Consider the following 19436-nt stretch of genomic DNA (forward strand, 5'->3'; position numbering starts at 1 on the left):
GTTTCTGCTGCAGAGCGAAGTGAATCAGCCATATGCATACACACATCCCCTCCCTCCCTCCACATCCCACCCAACTAGGTCATCACAGAGCACCGAGCTGAGCTCCCTGTGCTATACAGCAGGTTCCCACTAGCTATCTATTTTACACATGGTAGTGTATTTATGTCAAACCTAATCTCTCAATTCATCCCACCCACCCTTGCCCCACTGTGTCCACATGTCCATTCTCTATGTCTGCCTTTCTATTCCTGCCCTGAAAATAGGTTCATCTGTACCATTTTTCTAGATTCCACACATATGTGTTAATATACGATATTTGTTTTTCTCCTTCTGACTTACTTCACTCTGTATGACAGGCTCTAGGTCCATCCACATCTCTACAAATGATCCAATTTCATTCCTTTTTATGGCTGAGTAACATTCCATTATATATATAGACCACATCTTCTTTATCCATTTATCTGTCGATGGACATTTAGGTCATTTCCATGTCCTGGCTATTGTAAATAGTGCTGCAATGAACAATGGGGTGCATGTGTCTTTTTGAATTATGGTTTTCTTAGGGTATATGCCCAGTAGTGGGACTGCTGGGTCGTGTGGTAGTTCTATTTTTAGTTTTTTAAGGAACCTCCATACTGTTCTCCACAGTGGCTGTATCAATTTACATTCCCACCAACAGTGCAAGAGGGTTCCCTTTTCTCCACACCCTCTCCAGCATTTATTGTTTGCAGATTTCTGATGATGCCCATTCCGACCAGTGATACCTCATGGTAGTTTTGATTTGCATTTCTCTAATAATTAGTGATGCTGAGGAACTTTTCATATGCCTCTTGGCCATCTGTATGTCTTCTTTGCTGAAATGTCTATTTAGGTCTTCCGCCCATTTTTTGATTGGGTTGTTTGTTCTTTTGATATTGAGCTGCATGAGCTGTTTGTATATTTTGGAGATTAATACTTTGTTGCTTCATTTGCAAATACTTTCTCCCATTCTGAGGGTTGTCTTTTCGTCTTCTATGCAAAAGCTTTTTTAAGTTTAATTAGGTCCCATTTGCTTATTTTTGTTTTTATTTTCATTACTCTAGGAGGTGGGTCATAAAAGATCTTGCTGTGATTTATGTCAGAGTGTTTTTCCTATATTTTCCTCTAAGAGTTTTACGGTTTTTGTTTTTTTTTTGTTTTTTTGGCCACAAGGCATGTGGGATCTTAGCTCCCCAACCAGGGATTGAACCCACACCCCCTGCTCCTCTAAGAGTTTTATAGTGTCTGGTCTTACATTTAGGTCTTTAATCCATTTTGAGTTTATTTTTGTGTATGGTGTTAGGTAGTGTTCTAATTTCATTCTTCTACATGTAGTTGTCCAGTTTTCCCAGCACGATTTATTGAAGAGGCTGCTTTGTCTCCATTGTATATTCTTGCCTCCTTTGTCATAGATTAGGTGACCACAGGTGCATGGGTTTATCTCTGGGCTTTCTATCCTGTACCATTGATCTGTATTTCTGTTTTTGTGCCAGTACCATACTTTATAGTTGCTTTATAGTCAAAACATTTTCTTTACACCAAAAGAAGAACCTGCACCTATTAAGCATTTGCTTCCCAATGCCCCTCCACACAACCCCTAACAATCAATAACCTGCATTCTGTCTTTATGGATTTACCTATTCTGGATATTTCATATAAATGGAATCATACAATATGTGACCTTTCATGTCTGATATATTTCACTTAGCATACTGTTTTTGAGGTCACCACATTGTAGTACGGGGTCACCACATTGTAGTATGTATGAGTACTTTATTGCTTTTTATAGCTGATGTATATGTATTTCCATACTTTGTTTTTCCATTCTTCCACTGAAGGACATTTGGGCTGTTTCCACCTTTCAGCTATCATGAATAGTGGTGCTATAGACATGAGTGTACATGTATTTATTTGTGTATGTTTTTGACTCTTTTGGGTGTATACCTAGCAGTAGAATTGCTGAGTCATATGGTAATTCTATGTTTAGCTTTTTGAGGAGCCACTAAACTGCTTTTTACAGAAGCTGAACTATTTTGCATTCTCATCAGCAATGTAAGAGGGTTCTGGTTTCTCCACATGCTCATCAACACTTGATTTCCTTTTTGTTTTTTTAAGTATAGGCATCCAAGTGGGTCTGATGTGGTACTTCACTGTGGTTTTGATATGTATTTCCTTAATGACTAATGATGCTGACTATCTTTCCATGTGCTTTTTGGGCATTTGTGTATCTTCTTTGGAGAAATTTCTATTCAACTCCTTTGTCTCTTTTTAAATCAGGTTTTTTTATATATTCTGGATACTAGACTCTTATCAAACATATGATTTCCAAATGTTTTCTCCCAGTCTGTAGTTCTCTTTTCACTTTCTTGATAACGTCAATGCATAAAAGTTTTTAATTTTAATGAAGTCCAGTTCATATATTATTTCCTTTCTTGCTCATGCTTTTGGTGTCATGTATATGAAGGTCATGAAGATTTACCCCATGTTATCATCTAAGAGTCTTATGGTTTTACTCTTATAGTTAGGTTGTTGATCCATTTTGAATTAATTTTTGTATATGGTGTGAGGTAGGAGTCCAGCTTCATTTTTTGCCACGTGGAAATCCCATGGTCCCATCACCATTTGCTGAAAAGACTATTCTTTCCCCATTGAATGGTCTTGGTACTCTTGTCAGAAATCAGTTGGCCATAGATGTTTAGGTTTATTTTTGTACTCTCAATTCTATTCTATTGTTCTATACATCTGTCCTTACGCCATTATTACAATGGTTTGATTACTTAACTTTGTACTAAGTTTTGAAATCAAAAAGTGTGAGTCCTTCAATGTCGCTTCCATTGCAATGATGAAGTCTTTTTCCTCTTAGGCCCATCAATGTGATGAACTATATCAAATTTCCTAACACTGAATCATTTGTGGATTCTTGAGTTAAACCCTACTTTTAGATCCCATTTGTTCTACTTTTCTGCCTAGTTTTTCATCTATATTCTTAAGTGGAGTTGGTCTGTGATTTTTTGTGTTTGTGCTATCTTTGTTAGGTAGTTGTATCAGGATTTTGTTAATGTCTTAAAAAAAATTGGAAACTGTCCTCTTTTTCTTCCCTTTCTTTCTCTCTATTTTTTTCCCCCGTCAGCTCTGGTACAGTTAAATAGCATAAGAGTTATGCTTCAAGGTTGTGAAAGAAAACTGACCTGTAAAACCATCTATACTAAGTCTTTTGGGGATAGCTTTGGAGTTTTAATAACTTTCTCTATTTCCTTCATGGTTAGGGGTCTATTCAACTTTTATGCTTGTACTTTAGCTAATTTTAATAATGCATATTTTCCTAGAATATTCTTAGTTAATCTAAATTTTCAAATTTATCAAACTATACAGTATTCACATATTTAGTCTGTAATTGGGTCTCTCCATTTTCTTTCTTTTCTTTTCTTTTTGCTGCGCCACGTGGTGTGTGGGATCAAACCCACACCCCATGCAGTGGAAGCATGGCATCTTAACCACTGGACTACCAGGGAAGTCCCTTCACACTTTCTTATCTCTAGTATCACCTATCTGTGTGTGTGTGGGGGGGGTTTTGCCTGCACCGCATAGCCTGTGGGATCCCCGACAAGGGACTGAACCTGGGCCCTTGGCAGTGAACATGTGGTGTCTTAACCACTGAACCACCAGAGGATTCCCTTATATATGTTTTCTTTCTTGTTTTTTATTAAGGTTCATTTCTAATACTACCTCCAAGTTATTTAACCTCTGTTTCCATTTTATATTAATAATAAAATGAGAAAGTAGGGTTTTATGATCTTTGAGTTACCTTTAGGTGCTGAGAAATGAATAGAGGTTTCAAAGTGTTTCCAAGGGATTTTATTCTATCATCTTCATCATCTCAACTGGTGACATATGGGTATTTATGCCAGGGGAAAAAAAAAAAAAAGGAGGGAAGACTTGGTGGAAAGAAGAAAACAAAAGTATCTCATATATGGACTAACTCAGTCGCATAATCTGTTTTAGAAATGTGGAGATAGAAATCAGCCTTGTGTCTTATTAGACTATGAGAAAAACATGCCAATTGAAAAAACATTATTAAAGAGGTCTCTTTTCTTCTCTGAGACACTATCTCACTGAAGAACTGCAGCTGATTTATGCTTTAATGGCTAAAATATTTGACTCTGGGACTTCTTTTGTCTGTATACCATTTCCAAACTCCCTCTGAGTCAGGGACTTTTATTCACAAAAAGTAGTTTAGAAAAACTAGTTTGTGGAATTTCATTCTTGGATGAATTAAGTCATTTGTCCTTTTCTTGAAAAAAATTATTTAAAAAGTAGATTTCCCCCCTGCTTTGCTACTGTTATCCATGAGGAAATTGCAGAGCTCTGATGTGAGAGACTGTACAGTCAGCAGTTCCCAGCATTAACAAAAAGTGACAGAATCATTAATTTATAAGAAGCTATAAGGCACATTATCACATACACATAGCCTATGTTATTTAGCAAATACAGGATGCAGATGTGCAGAACATGACATCAAAATTTGTTTAGGGTCTTTAATCAAAAAGGAGTAGTTAGGGCTTCCCTGGTGGCGCAGTGGTTGAGAGTCCGCCTGCCGATGCGGGTGACACGGGTTTGTGCCCCGGTCCGGGAGGATCCCGCATGCCGCGGAGCGGCTGGGCCCGTGAGCCATGGCCGCTGAGCCTCCGCGTCCGGAGCCTGTGCTCCGCAACGGGAGAGGCCACAGCAGTGAGAGGCCCGCGTATCGCAAAAAAAAAAAAAAAAAAGGAGTAGTTAAATTAAAATGGACTATTCTTTAAGTATAAATTTGGAATAATACAATTACATTTGAACAAGTGATCTAAACTAAGTATATTCCCTGGTGGACCAGTGGTTAGGACTCCGCACTTTCACTGCCAAGGGCCAGGGTTTAATCCCTCGTTGGGGAACTAAGATCCCACAAGTTGCGCACTGCGGCCAAAAAAACCCAAAACAGAACACTAAACTAAGCATATGTACTAAATCTAACCACGTAAATTTAAAGCTTAAAAGAACTTAAAGAGATCAAAAAACTTCACCTTCCAAATGAGACACCAGGTGTCAAAAAAGTTACGTGCTTTGAGGGAAGGGATGTGGGAACAGATGTATATGTATGACTGATTCACTTTGTTATAAAGCAGAAACTAATAAAAAAAAATAAATAAATAAAAAATAAAAATAAATAAAAATAAAAAAAAAAGTTACGTGCTTTAGACAAGATTATATAACTAGTAAGTTAACAGGTGATAGGTCTGATAGTACTGAAAAGTACTAAACCACATGCATAATCAGGGGACCCTGCTACTTACCTGATCTCACCTCTACTTGTGCCATCTGCTCTAAACACACTGGCCTCCTTGCTGTGCCTCCAACACAACAGGCTTTCTCCTACCCCAGAGCCTTTGCACTTGCTGCCCACTGTCTACAATCTGCTTCCTCAGACACCTGAATGTTGCTTTCTTACTTTTTTTGGGTCTTTCCTAAAAAATCACTTTTTCAGTGAGGGATTCCCGGAGCATCCTATTTTAAATCTCACCCTCCACATACTCCCTTAACACCTAATTCCCTTTTTGTATGCCAGGTACATTTATTTGTTCATTGTTAACACCCACTAGAATGCATGCACTGTGCAAGGATTTTGTCTGTTTTGTTCCCTTGTGTTCCCAGTGCCTAGATGCCTACAACACAGCAGGCACTCAGTGAATATCTTTTGACTACATCAATGAATTACTGGATAGAGAAGGAAATGTACACATTACTTAGTGCTACATTAAACAATAATAAGAGTCATAATAATGAAAACATTTACAATAAACTCAAGTCAAAGAAAAGGAGACAATTTATGGTGTAGAATGCAAATATTATTGACCTATATAATGTTAAAAAGAAAAGCATAGATGGGGCTTCCCTGGTGGCGCAGTGGTTCGGAGTCCGCTTGCCGATGCGGGGGACACAGGTTCGTGCCCCAGCCCAGGAGGATCCCACATGCCGCGGAGCGGCTTGGCCCGTGAGCCATGGCTGCTGAGCCTGCGCTCCGCAACAGGAGAGGCCACAACAGTGAGAGGCCCGTGTACAACAACAACAAAAAAGAAAAGCATAGTTGATATCAGTTTGAAGGTAAGAGAACAAAGGGTTTTAGTATTTTTATATTACATGGTAGGGAATGAAGACATACCATCTAAAATTAATAGAACAAAAATTTTATGGTATAGGAAACCAAGAGAAAAAACTAAAAATAATCTAATCTCTGAAGTCTGCATGGAGAAGGGGCAAAGAGAAGATGGAAGGGCAGGATGTGTGGGTTAAATCATCCTTTCTCTTCTTTATAGTGGAGAACCAATGATAAGCATTGGTAAATGAAGAACAGACAGTAAAATCATATTATCTAAAGAACTTAAAATATTACCAATGGGAAGCAGAAATAAAAATGGTTAAGTGTCACTGGGGAGTGGGATTAGGGGTAGGGAAGGCACTGTTGTTTTTTAGCCACAAGCATATATCATATGAATGAAAAGCATATATCATATGAATGAAAAGCATATATCATGAAATTTTTTAAAGTTTAATTATATTCAACACTGTTTTAATAAAGTAATTTTTAATTCACACATTGTGCTATAAAATTATAACAGTGCTTAAGAACACAACCCTCTAAATCTAGACTGCCAAAGTTCAAATCCTAACTTCAAATAATCAGATATCATCAACTATTCCCTAACAATATCATGTAATCTTACTGCATTTTACTCCACAAAGAAAATAAATTCTTAAGAGTTACTGAACAGACTAAATAGCCATTTCTCCAGAGAAGACATACAGATGGCCAAAAGGCACATGAAAAGATGCTCAACAATGTTAATTATTAGAGAAATGCAAATCAAAACTACTGAGGTACCACCTCACACTGGTTAGAGGGGCCACCGTCAAAAAGTCTACAAATAATAAATGCTGAAGAGGCTGTGGAGGAAAAGAAACCATCCTACATTGTTGGTGGGAATGTAAACTGGTGCAGCCACTATGGAGAACAGTATGGAGGTTCCTTAAAAAACTAAAAATAGAGCTACCATATGACTCAGCAGTCCCACTCCTGGGCATATATCCAGAGAAAACTACAATGCAAAAAGATACATGTACCCCATTGTTCGTAACAGCGTTATTTACAATAGCCAAGACATGGAGGCAACCTAAGTGTCCATCGACAGATGAATGGGTAAAGAAAATGTGATATATATATACAATGGAATATTACTCAGCCATAAAAAAGAATGAAATAATGCCATTTGCAGCAACATGGATGGACCTAGAGATTATCACACTTAGTGAAGTGAGCCATAGAAAGACAAATATCATTATATCACTTATATGTGCAATGTAAAAAAAAAAGATAAAAATGAACTTATTTACAAAACAGAAATAGACTCACAGACATAGAAAACAAATTTAGGGTTACCAAAGGGGAAAGGGGTGGGGGGGGGATAAATTAGTAGTGGGATTAAAATATACATACTGGGCTTCCCTGGTGGCGCAGTGGTTAAGAATCCGTCCGCCAATGCAGGGGACATGGGTTTGAGCCCTGGTCTGGGAGGATCCCACATGCCGTGGAGCAACAAAGCCCGTGAGCCACAACTATTGAGCCTGCACTCTAGAGCCCAAGAACCACAACTACTGAAGCCTGTGTGCCTGGAGCCCATGCTCTGCAACAAGAGAAGCCACTGCAATGAGAAGCCCGTGCACCCCAATGAAGAGTAGCCCCCACTTGCTGCAACTAGAGAGAAAGCCCGCGCACAGCAATGAAGACCCAACACAGCCAAAAATAAATAAATAAAATAATATAAATAATTTTTTTTAAAAACAGGTTTAAAAAATAAATAAATAAAATAAAATATACATACTAGTTTATATAAAACAGATAACCAACAAGGAACTACTGTATAGCAAGGGAAGTATACTCAATATCTTGTAATAACCTATAATGGAAGAGAATGTAAACAAAGAATGTATAACTGAATCACTTTGCTGTACACCTGAAACTAACACAACACTGTATATCAACTATATTTCAGTAAGTTTTTTTTTAAAAAAGAGTTACTGGATAGAGTTGAAACTTCTTTGTAAAGAATACAGCAAATCATGAGTAACTGAAATGCTTGGGACGAATAAGCCAGTAAACATTTCAAAATTTATGTTAAAAACTTATCTGAAGGCTTCCCTGGTGGCGCAGTGGTTGACAGTCCGCCTGCCGATGCAGGGGACACGGGTTCGTGCCCCTGTCTGGTAGGATCCCACATGCCGCGGAGCGGCTGGGCCCGTGAGCCATGGCCGCTGAGCCTGCGCGTCCGGAGCCTGTGCTCCGCAACGGGAGAGGCCACAACAGTGAGAGGCCCGCGTACCGCAAAAAAAAAACAAAACCGAAAACAAACAAAAAAAACTTTTCTGAAATATCTCATTGCTCTGATCCAAAGACCGATTTTTCCAAATTTTTAGTGTTTCAGAAAGAAGAGCAAATTATGATGTATTTGTCATTACCAGCGTGCTAGCAAATGTAGATGTGAATTCAATGTATCTGTTCAACCAACTGTCACTTCAGTAGATTTATTTCATTGGTATCACACGTGGCTCAACATTAAGTTTTACAGTGTGAGGCAGCTTTGAAACAAAACATTACGTATGCAGAAGATTGTCACACACAAGCAATAAAATTATAAGCAGCAGAAAATATCTCATCTCTTGGGATAAACAGAATTTTTAAAGCTGGGAGAGGTTGGTATAACCAGTGCATAAGTCCTCAGGCACCAAACAACTATCAAAAACTTCCGGCTACTTTTCAAAAGAAGACATTTAACTTGAAGTGTTAAAAAAATCAATTAAGGAAAACACCAAAAAAAATAAATGCAGATTAAAAACTCAAGTATTCAGTTGTCATCTAACCAATAACAACAATCAGAGCAGCAGCAGCAGCAGCAGCAAACATTTATTGTGCACTCACTATGTGCCAGACAGTGTTGTATTTTTCATATACTGCATTTACTCATTTAATTTTCATAACACTATACTAATTCTAGTACTAGTTCTCATTTTACAGATGAAAAACCTGAGGCACAGATAAGTTAAGTAATTTCTTTTTTAATTTTATATTTTTATTGAAGTATAGTTGATTTAAACTGTTGTATTAGTTTCAGGTGTACAGCAAACTGATTCCATTATATATTCTTTTTCAGATTCTTTTCTCTTATAGGTTATTACAAAAGTGCAGTTCCCTGTGCTATACAGTAGGTCCTTGTTGGTTGTCTGTTTTATACACAGTCGTGTGTGTATCTTAATCCCAAACTCCTAATTTATCTCCCCCTTTCCCCTTTGGCAACCCTAAATTTATTTATTTTTATTTATTTTTTAATTTGCAAATCATATATTTAATAAAGTACATATATATATATAGAATACATAAAGAGCTCTCAAAACTCAAAAATCTGAAAACAAATAATCTAATTTTTCAAATTGGCATCAGATATGAATAGAAATTTTACCAAAAAAAGTATGAATGGCAAAATAGTTACATGAAAAGATGCTCAACACTACTAGTCATTAGAGAAAAACAAATTAAAACCACAATGAGATACAACCAAATATCTTTAGAATAGACAAAATAATTAGAACTTTAAAAACCTGACAATTCCATGTTCTGGTAATGATGTAGAATCACTGTAACACTTATACTTTGTTGGTGGGAATGCAAAATGGTAGAGACATTTTGGAAAATAAATTGGCAGTATTTTACAAAGTTAAGCATAGATTTCCCATATGGTCCAGCAATTCTGCTCCTTTGTATTTACCTTATTAAAATGGAAACTTATATTTGTATGAAAACTTACACAATCATATTTATAGGCTTTATTTGTAATCCCCCCAAGCTGGGCAAACCCAAATTTCCTCTAACTAGAGAACTAATAAATAAAATGTGGTACACCATACAATGAAATACTACTCTTCAATTAAATGCCAAACACAACAACATAGATGAATCACATGTACATCATGTTAAGTGAAGGAAGCCAATTCAAAAGGCAAAATATCATATGATTCCATTTATATGACTTTCTGGTAAAAGCAAAAATACAGAAGAGAAAAATAGATCGGTGGCTGCCAGAAGCTGGTGCTAAATTTATTTTTTATGTCTGTGTTTCTATTTCTGTTTTGTATATAAGTTCATTTGTATCTTTTTTTTTTTAAGATTCTACATATAAGCAATATCATATGTCATTTGTCTTTCTCTCACTGGCTTATTTCATATAGTATGATAATCTCTAGGTCCATCCATGTTGCTGCATATGGCATTATTTCATTCTTTTTTATGGCTGAGTAATATTCCATTGTATGTACATACCACATCTTCTTTATCCATTCAACAGAGGTTAAGTAATTTTTAAGAGAGATCACATAGTTAATAATAACTGGCATAGATCAAACTCAACTCAGGTAGTTTGGCTTAAAAGAATATGCTTTTACAGAAGTCTAGATGCCTCTCCAAAATTTTATTACAGAGCCACTGGAGGACAGGAAGCAGGTAAGTGACACAACCATATGTGCAATTTAGAAAGATCACTATTAGGCACTAAGACAATAGTTTGGAAGGGAAACAAGATCAAAAGCAAGAAAAACAGTCAAGAGTTCCTGTAATGGTCTGAGGGAGAAAACAAAGATGAGGACTTGATTAAAGCAGTGGCAGTAGGAAAAAGAACAAAAAAAGAGAGGACAGATACTTTAGAAGATTATATATGATATAGTGACTGTGGCTGACATTGTTAGTTGCCTACATGACAGCCATTCTTTCAAATGGTTTCCCTGCCAGAAGAGCTTGCCTCCATGGTACAGGCTGAAAAAACCAAATAATTGCTTTCTTGACTTTGCTTCCAACTATGGATTTGATTTGATTCAATCTTAGCCAACATAAAGTAGTGGGAAGTCTCTGTATGTTTGTGAAGAGCTGTCCCATTCTGATATAAAAGGTATTTGCTCCCTCGATCTTTATCTTTTGATAATAATGAGTGAGGACATAAATTATTCTTTAATTTGGTTGCTGGATTCTGTTGTTAATAGTTTCTCTTATACTAGTAGACAGAATTGCAAGACAAGCTTTGAAACCTACTTAACTCTAATTAATCACTACTCTAATACTATATTATTACACTTCCACAGGCACCAGTTTATTTAAACATACATGGCAGAGCCCAAACCAGCTGTAGCTTCACTTGATTAGTGTCTAGTAATTGCATCTCTATTTCTAGTAACTGCATATTCTGTATCACCTATTCTCTAGAGTAGCTATGCCAATCTAATTCCACAACTTCTCCCCTCTCTCTTCTACAGATGTCTTCACTTCCTATTTCCGTGAGAAAATACATCTTTAGAATAGAACTCCATCAATCTCATGCCACCAACACCATAAATTTAAGTGCATTTACCCTGTTTTTCACCTTTGCTATTGTTAAAAATAGAAGCAGCTTCCTTCCTCCAGTATAAAACAAATCCACTCTCCACATGCTTCTTTGTAAAGACCTTTATTTATGCTCAAGTCTCTCCCATTTTAAAAACAAAATTCAACACAAAATCAAACCATGGTGATTCACACACTTCAAATGAGTAAACTTCATTTTACGCAAATTATCTAATAAAACTATTTTTAAAAACAAAACAAAATACGCCTCCACGCCCAACACACACACACAGGTTTTCAACCTCACACTCCCTTTGTTACTCTGCCTTTCTGGTCTCCTTTGAAGACAGACTTCTTCATTAAAAACAAAATTTAACTGCCTTACTGAGGTATAACTGACATACAATAAACTATACATATTTAAAGTACACAATCTGCTGAGTTTTTGAATCATGTATATACCTGAGAAACCGCCATCACAATCAATGTAATAGATAGCCATTACCACCAAAGTTCCTTCTACCTCTTGCAATACTGCCCCCTTCCACCCCTCCCCGCATCACATAACCTTGTCTGACAAACTTCTTGGATTAGTAATCTCTAGATTTGTTGTCTCCTTATTTTGCATCCATCCACTCAACCTAGATTCCATCCTCAAGACTCCACTGTAAGTCAGCAACACTTTCAAATATTTAATCTAATGAAGTTTCATTTCTTACTTGATTTCTTTACAGCACTTGACCATTTTCTTCTTCCTTGAAACTTTGGTTTCTGAGACCACATTCTCCTGGTTTCCCTTCTATCTCTCTGGCTACTCATTCTTTTTTTTTTTTTTTTTTTTGCGGTATGCGGGCCTCTCACTATTGTGGCCTCTCCCATTGCAGAGCACAGGCTCCGGACGCGCAGGCCCAGCGGCCATGGCCCACGGGCCCAGCCGCTCCGCGGCACGTGGGATCCTCCGGGACCGGGGCACGAACCCATGTCCCCTGCATTGGCAGGCGGACTCTCAACCACTGTGCCACCAGGGAAGCCCTGGCTACTCATTCTTATTCTCCTTTGAAGATACCTATTACACTGCCTGTCCTTTCTATGTTTGTCCCAGGCCTTCTTCTCTTCTCACTTCCCCTAGGCAATCTTACTTACTCATGACTCTAATGTTAATTTATATATAGCCAACCCTTGTTATTCGAGGATTCCATATTTGCAAACTCACCTACTCACTAAAGTTTATTTGTAACCTCAAAATCAAAGCTCATGGAGCTTTTGTGGTCAGTGGGGATCTGCATGTGCGTGTCTCATATGCACCTCAAAAGGAACTCATCTTCTCTACCCCCAAACATGTTCTCCCTCAGTAAGCATGCCCACCACCTTACTAGTTGCCTACATGGGAAATTTATTTATACCAATCCATTACTCGTTCAGAATTCAGTGGTTTCTAAGGCAAGCCCAGATAAGATATCATTTGCCCAGTTATATCTGACTGAGGAAATGCATCTATTTCTAGGCTATGGGAAAAGAATTTCAGGTTTTGATCCTCCTATTCTATCCTGGGTCACCTGTATGTAAGAGTATGGGATGCGGGCGGATAGGGTGGGTTGGGAAGGAAGGCAGGAAAGGGGAACACAACACAGCAGAGAGGATGAATATCTTGTAGAAAGGATTTCAAAAGACCATTTGGAAAAGATCAAACAAAAACACCCTAAAGGGGCTTCCCCGGTGGCGCAGTGGTTGAGAGTCCGCCTGCCGATGCAGGGGACACGGGTTCGTGCCCCGGTCCGGGAAGATCCCACATGCCGAGGAGCGGCTGGGCCCGTGAGCCATGGCCGCTGAGCCTGCGCATCCGGAGCCTGTGCTCCGCAACGGGAGAGGCCACAACAGTGAGAGGCCCGTGTACCGCAAAAAAAACCCCAAAAACCAAAAAACACCCTAAATAAGCTGCCCTACCTGCCTAAGATACGAATCTCTTATCTTCTGTGTTTACCTCTAAAATACATCCCAACCAGCTGTTTCTTATGACAAATGAGAACTTCACTGAAAGATACTGAGCCTTACTTATCTCACATAAAATACTTTAAAGTTGTATATTTCATAGGCAATTAAAAGTGCTTCAATTAACTTTACTGCAGTTATTTCAACACTGTATACGAGTCTCTCAGAATCCTGTGAATGAGGTTTTAAAAATATATATATATACATTATATTCTTATTACTAATATGATACATGCTCATGATAAAAAATGTCACTAGTTCCAAAGGATATATATTGAAAAGTAAAAGAGCCCCAATCCTTCATTACCATTCAGAGTTCAGAATTACCTGTGTCATCTTCTTACAGATATTTCTTACATATATATAAGCATATACATGATTTTTTCTTTTTAACCATAAACAGAATCATTCTATATAAACTGCTCTGTACCTTGTCTTTATCACTTAATAATACACTAAAATCATTCTGTATAAGCACATGCAGAGAATATTCTTTCATGTTTCCTATATCAATGATCATTACCTCTATCAGTTTGAGACAAGATACTAGGTATCATCCTTAATGCTACCCTTTTTCATTTCCTAGATCCAATCTGTCTCCAATTCCTGTTGCCTTTATCTCAATTATCTTCCAATTTACTTCTTTTCATCTCCACAGTCACCACCCTAGTCCAGCCTACCATTATCTCCCCTCTGGATTAGCAATCTTTCACCAAATTCCTTTTAACCACTATGGGTGACCTCCAAACAACTGCAGCTAGAGTCCCAGTTTGGGAAGATGAAAAAGTTCTGGAGATAGATAGTGCTGATGACTGCACAACAATATGAATATTATTAAACTTTTTTGTTATGTATATTTTATCATAATAAAATAAACAAATAATGAACAACACACCATTTAATGGTTTCCCATTACTCTAAAAGCCTAAAATCCTTAACATGGCCTACAAAGCTCTGCCTTACTTCTTTTCAGGTTCATCTAACTTCCTATACTACAGCTTTCCTTTAGCTCCTTGATATTCTTTCCTCCCATGACCAGGGCCTATGTATATACACGTTCCATAATTTTGAAATGTTCTGTCTATCTTTGTACCTAATTCATTCCTACACAGTCTTTAGATATCAGGTCAAACTTTACTTTCTCAGGGAAGCCTTCCCTGATCCTGTAGTCTAAGTCAAGTTTTTTGTTACACGTTCTTACAGAACCAGATTCCCTTTGAAAAAGCACTTACCTCAAACAAACGTGATCTAATTAAACTTAAAAGCTTTTGCACAGAAAAACAGACCATAAACAAAACAAAAAAACAACCTACAGAATGGGAAAGAACATTTGCAAATGATGCGATGGACAAGGGATTAATCTCCAAAATATGCAAACAGCTCATACAGTTTAGTATCAAAAAAAAGAACAACCCAATCAAAAATGTCTACTTAGATGACCTAAGCAGACATTTCTCCAAAGAAGACATACAGATGGCCAAAGAGCACATGAAAAGATGCTTGACTTAATTATTAGAGAAATGCAAATCAAAACTATGATGAGGTACCACCTCACACCAGTTAGAAGGGCCACCATCAAAAAGTCTACAAATAATAAATGCTGGAGAGGCTGTGGAGGAAAAGGAACCATCCTACACTGTTGGTGGGAATGTAAACTGGTGCAGCCACTATGGAGAACAGTATGGAGTTTCCTTAAAAAACTAAAAATAGATCTACCACATGATCTAGCAATCCCACTCCTGGGCATATATCCAGAGAAAACTATAATCCAAAAAGATATATGCACTCCAATGTTCACAGCAGCACTATTTACAATAGCCAAGACATGGAAGCAACCTAACTGTCCATCAACAGATGAATGGGTAAAGAAGATGTGGTAAATACATACAATGGAATATTACTCAGCCATAAAAAAGAATGAAATAATGCTACTTGCAGCAACACGGATGGACCTAGAGATTATCACACTAAGTGAAGTAAGCCACAGAGATAAAGACAAATATCATATGACATCACTTACATGTGGAATCTTTAAAAAAAAGATAAAAATGAACTTATTTACAAAACAGAAATAGACTCACAGACATAGAAAACAAACATAGGGTTACCAAAGGGGAAAGGGGTGGGAGAGGGATAAATTAGGAGTTTGGGATTAAAATATACACACTACTATATATAAAATAGACAACCAACAAGGACCTACTGTATAGCATAGGGAACTATATTCAATTATAATGACCTATAATGGAAGAGAATATAAAGATAAGAATATATATATAACTGAATCACTTTGCTCATACCTGAAACTAACACAACATTGTATATCGACTATATTTCAATAAAAATTTTTTAAAAGAGAGAAAAAAAGTTTTAAAAAGCACATATCTCGGTTTGTAATCATATATTATTAACACAAATATCTAATTAAAGTCTATCTCTCCCACAAGGAGACTATAAACTCTACAAGAGCAAGAACTATATCTTATTTGCTTACCACTTAGCATCTGTCTGGCACATAGCAGGTGTTCAAAATAATTTACCAAATATGTGAATACAGATCTACCTTATTCTTTTTTTAAGTGTCAAAGAATTCCCCATAATTGATGTCATAATTTCTTTACCCAATCCCAGAATGATGGCATTTAACTTGTTTCCAGATTTTTACTATTATAAACGAACTGCTAGAATGATCACTCATGCCAGTGTATATCTATGGATGTTCTTAAGTGTAAAATTGCTGGTCAAATGAAAAGTGTGTTTAAAATTTTAACTGATATTTCCAAATTGTCCTCCTATAAGGCTGCAAAGTATCCTCCAAACAATCAACAATGTGTAACAGTACCCACTTCAATATACTTAATACTCAATTTGTATAATCAAAATGAAACTACTGGGCTTCCCTGGTGGTGCAGTGGTTAAGAATCTGCCTGCCAATGCAGGGGACATGGGTTCGAGCCCTGGTCTGGGAAGATCCCACATGCCACGGAGCAACTAAGCCTGTGCACCACAATTACTGAGCCTGCACTCTAGAGCCCACAAGCCACAACTACTGAGCCTGTGTGCTGCAACTACTGAATCCTGTGTGCCTAGAGCCTGTGCTCTGCAACAAGAGAAGCCACCACAATGAGAAGCCCGCTCACTGCAACCAAGAGTAGCCCCTGTTCGCCGCAACTAGAGAAAGCCTGTGCACAGCAACAGACCCAACACAGCCAAAAATAAATAAATAAATTTATTTTAAAAAAAAATTGAACCTACTGTTTGGCTGGGTGTGGGGTAATAGAGAAGAGTGTTAGTTTTTATGTAAGAGAGGTGTTTTGTTTTGTTTGTATTTTAATATCACACTAAGCATTTAAAATTAAATATTAAGTTTATTACTCCTGTAAAAGAAGTTTCAGCAAATAAATTGCATAGACAAAGCTAAGTGATTAGTAAAATGTTTCATCATTGACAGACTGTGGATAACTTGTTGTGTATTTTAAAAATCATGTATTAATTTAACCTACAGATTCTCAAAAGCACTTTTCCTATCATATTGATTGTTTTTCTTTCGGAGACTTCAGTCCATGTTTCAATCATAGTACTGAGGCAGTAAAAAGGAGCAGAAAATCACAATAAGAATATTCACACATAAGACTATACAAAAAATAGAGAAAAATGCTAACACTTTATATTAAACTAAATTTTTTTCTTCAAGATATTAACATTTTGTTGTAGTTCCTTCTATTTTTTTGTCCTCATACTTAATACATCTCATAGCATGCTTATACTACTATTAATTGCTTCTTTTCACTAAGCGGTATAGCATGTACGTTTATTTCTTCCACGACCTTAAATATAGACCCTTCTTCTCCAGTCTCAAGTAGCAGTAACAAAAAGCACCTGCACGGCACCCCCTTCTCTAGATCTTCACTATGTTCTTAACCTCTTTAAGCTTCCTTTTTCTGATCTGACAAATGACAGCATTAGTTTAAACGACCTCTATATGATTAAAAGTTACAAGATTAAAGAGGAAATCCCTTTTGACTTAACTCTTCCCATTTAAGCTTTTCTAGAACATACCATGCCTGTATTTAAGAAGGCAGACGCCAGCTTCCTCTGTCCTACCACTTAGTAAGCATATCCTGTTGAAAATAATTTGATTCTTGTGATTCCTGATAATTCAGGACTTTTAGATATTTCAGGATTAGTATTCTCATCAGAAGTGATCTTGGGACTGCCCTGGTGGCTCAGTGGTTAAGAATCCACCTGCCAATGCAGGGGACACGGGTTCAAGCCCTGGTCCAGGAAGATCCCATATAATGCGGAGCAACTAAGCCCATGTGCCACAACTACTGAGCCTGCGCTCAAGAGCCCATGAGCCACAACTACTGAAGCCCACACGCCTAGAGCCAGTGCTCCGCAACAAAGACAAGCCACCACAATGAGAAGCACAGGCACCGCAATGAAGAGTAGCCCCCGCTCGTCGCAACTAGAGAAAGCCCGCACGCAGCAACAAAGACCCACCCAACGCGGCCAAAAATAAATAAATTAAATTAAATTAAATTTTAAAAAAGAAGTGATTTTATTTGTAGTGGTTCCAGATTATATACAAGAAATTCTTATTTAAATATAAAGAGAAAAATCATTAATTATAATCTGTTTTTCTTCTTACTAATTCTACCATTGAAGCAGAATATAAAGGGATTAGCTTTTAGAGTGTTTTCATTTAACTGCCCTAATTAATGGAATTTCACATATAATAAACCATCAATTCTTTTTCACGTCTAGATTTATAGAAACACGAGCTCTTACCTTAACTGGGAAGCTACATTTTCCAGTACGAACTCCTTCTTCATCTGTCTGCCACTGATGTGGACGACTGGCCTCTGGAACATAAACATCTTTCTTTCTCCTAAAACTTTGCCGTAGTTTATTCATTTTAATTTTTACAAGCTGTAAAAGAAGTATGAAAAGGAAGTTATTACTTTCTCACATATTTAAAGTTTGGATTACCGTCCCAATAAAAAAACTAGTATCCCAAATTAAAGGTTTTGTTTTAGGGGGAAATGAGCAATTAGTATACTTCCTCTTAGAGTAACTCTAAATTCAAACAAACAAATCACTTCACTTTTTGAAAAGACAATTATAATGCTATTCTTGTAAAACAAAAATAACCTGTTGTAGGATCTGAAGAGATGTTATTCTAAGAACTTTCAAGCACTTTAATTGCAATAATCCAATGAGTATTCCTCCTGATCTATCTCTCAAATCCATTCTAACTCCTGAATAAGGAAATGTGTACCTGTAGCCAAATTATAAACTGCTAACAATTTCTGAAAATATTCTGAAAACTTTGATCCTAATTAAGAAAAAAACATTCTGGAACACTGAAATTTGGGGATCTTTTTGGCTTACTATCAGAAGACACTAAGCAAAGCAGGGACTTTAATAGCCTTTTGTAAAAGATATTTTATAAAAAGAAATAAAGTTTCCTTTAAACATACTTAAAGAAGAAAAAGTTCTAGGATTACATTATTCTAAGGAAGAAATTTCTTGCAAGTAGTACGACATCAGAATGTACTTTCATATTCATAATCATTACAGATATGAAAGTAATCTAATAATTTTCGATGACAAAGGTCCCAGTCTCATCATTAACTCTGTAAATTAAAAAGTATTAAACTACAGTCAGTGTTTTTGTTTTGTTATTGGAAGAGGCACTTCTCTAATGCTTTCAAAGGTACAGTAGAAATCACAAAACTAAAGGGAAGGAAGACTTATCTGATAAGAAACAATGGAGCATTTAAGAGCCAATGAATAAACATAATGATTAAGTGTTTCTTTATAGGGCAAATCTCAAAATCTGAAACCAATACCTTCAGTTTTCTGTTAAGGAGCATTGCTCATTCTTTCCATGAGGGATTTAAGCACCTCAACCAGCCTAAAAAAGTGATCCTAACTTGAGAAAATGATGTGACAAAGCTATATAAAGGAAACATCT

At 36.9% G+C, this 19436-nt stretch overlaps 1 protein-coding gene across 4 annotated transcripts in view; it reads right to left on the reverse strand.

The window, feature by feature from the left end:
* Nucleotides 1-18373, reverse strand: part of NUMB (NUMB endocytic adaptor protein) — a gene marked incomplete at its 5' end in the record, with an annotated part of 68091 nt that extends 49718 nt beyond the window's left edge. For all 4 annotated transcript variants that reach the window (XM_079701128.1, XM_079701126.1, XM_079701129.1 and 1 more), the window contains one exon: nt 18248-18373. In XM_079701128.1, the coding sequence (XP_079557254.1) occupies nt 18248-18373 (126 nt within the window). The remainder of the gene's footprint in view (nt 1-18247) is intronic.
* Nucleotides 18374-19436: the final 1063 nt, after the last annotated feature.

Source organism: Hyperoodon ampullatus, assembly GCF_949752795.1.
Source record: "Hyperoodon ampullatus genome assembly, chromosome: 3".
Lineage (NCBI taxonomy): Eukaryota > Metazoa > Chordata > Mammalia > Artiodactyla > Ziphiidae > Hyperoodon > Hyperoodon ampullatus.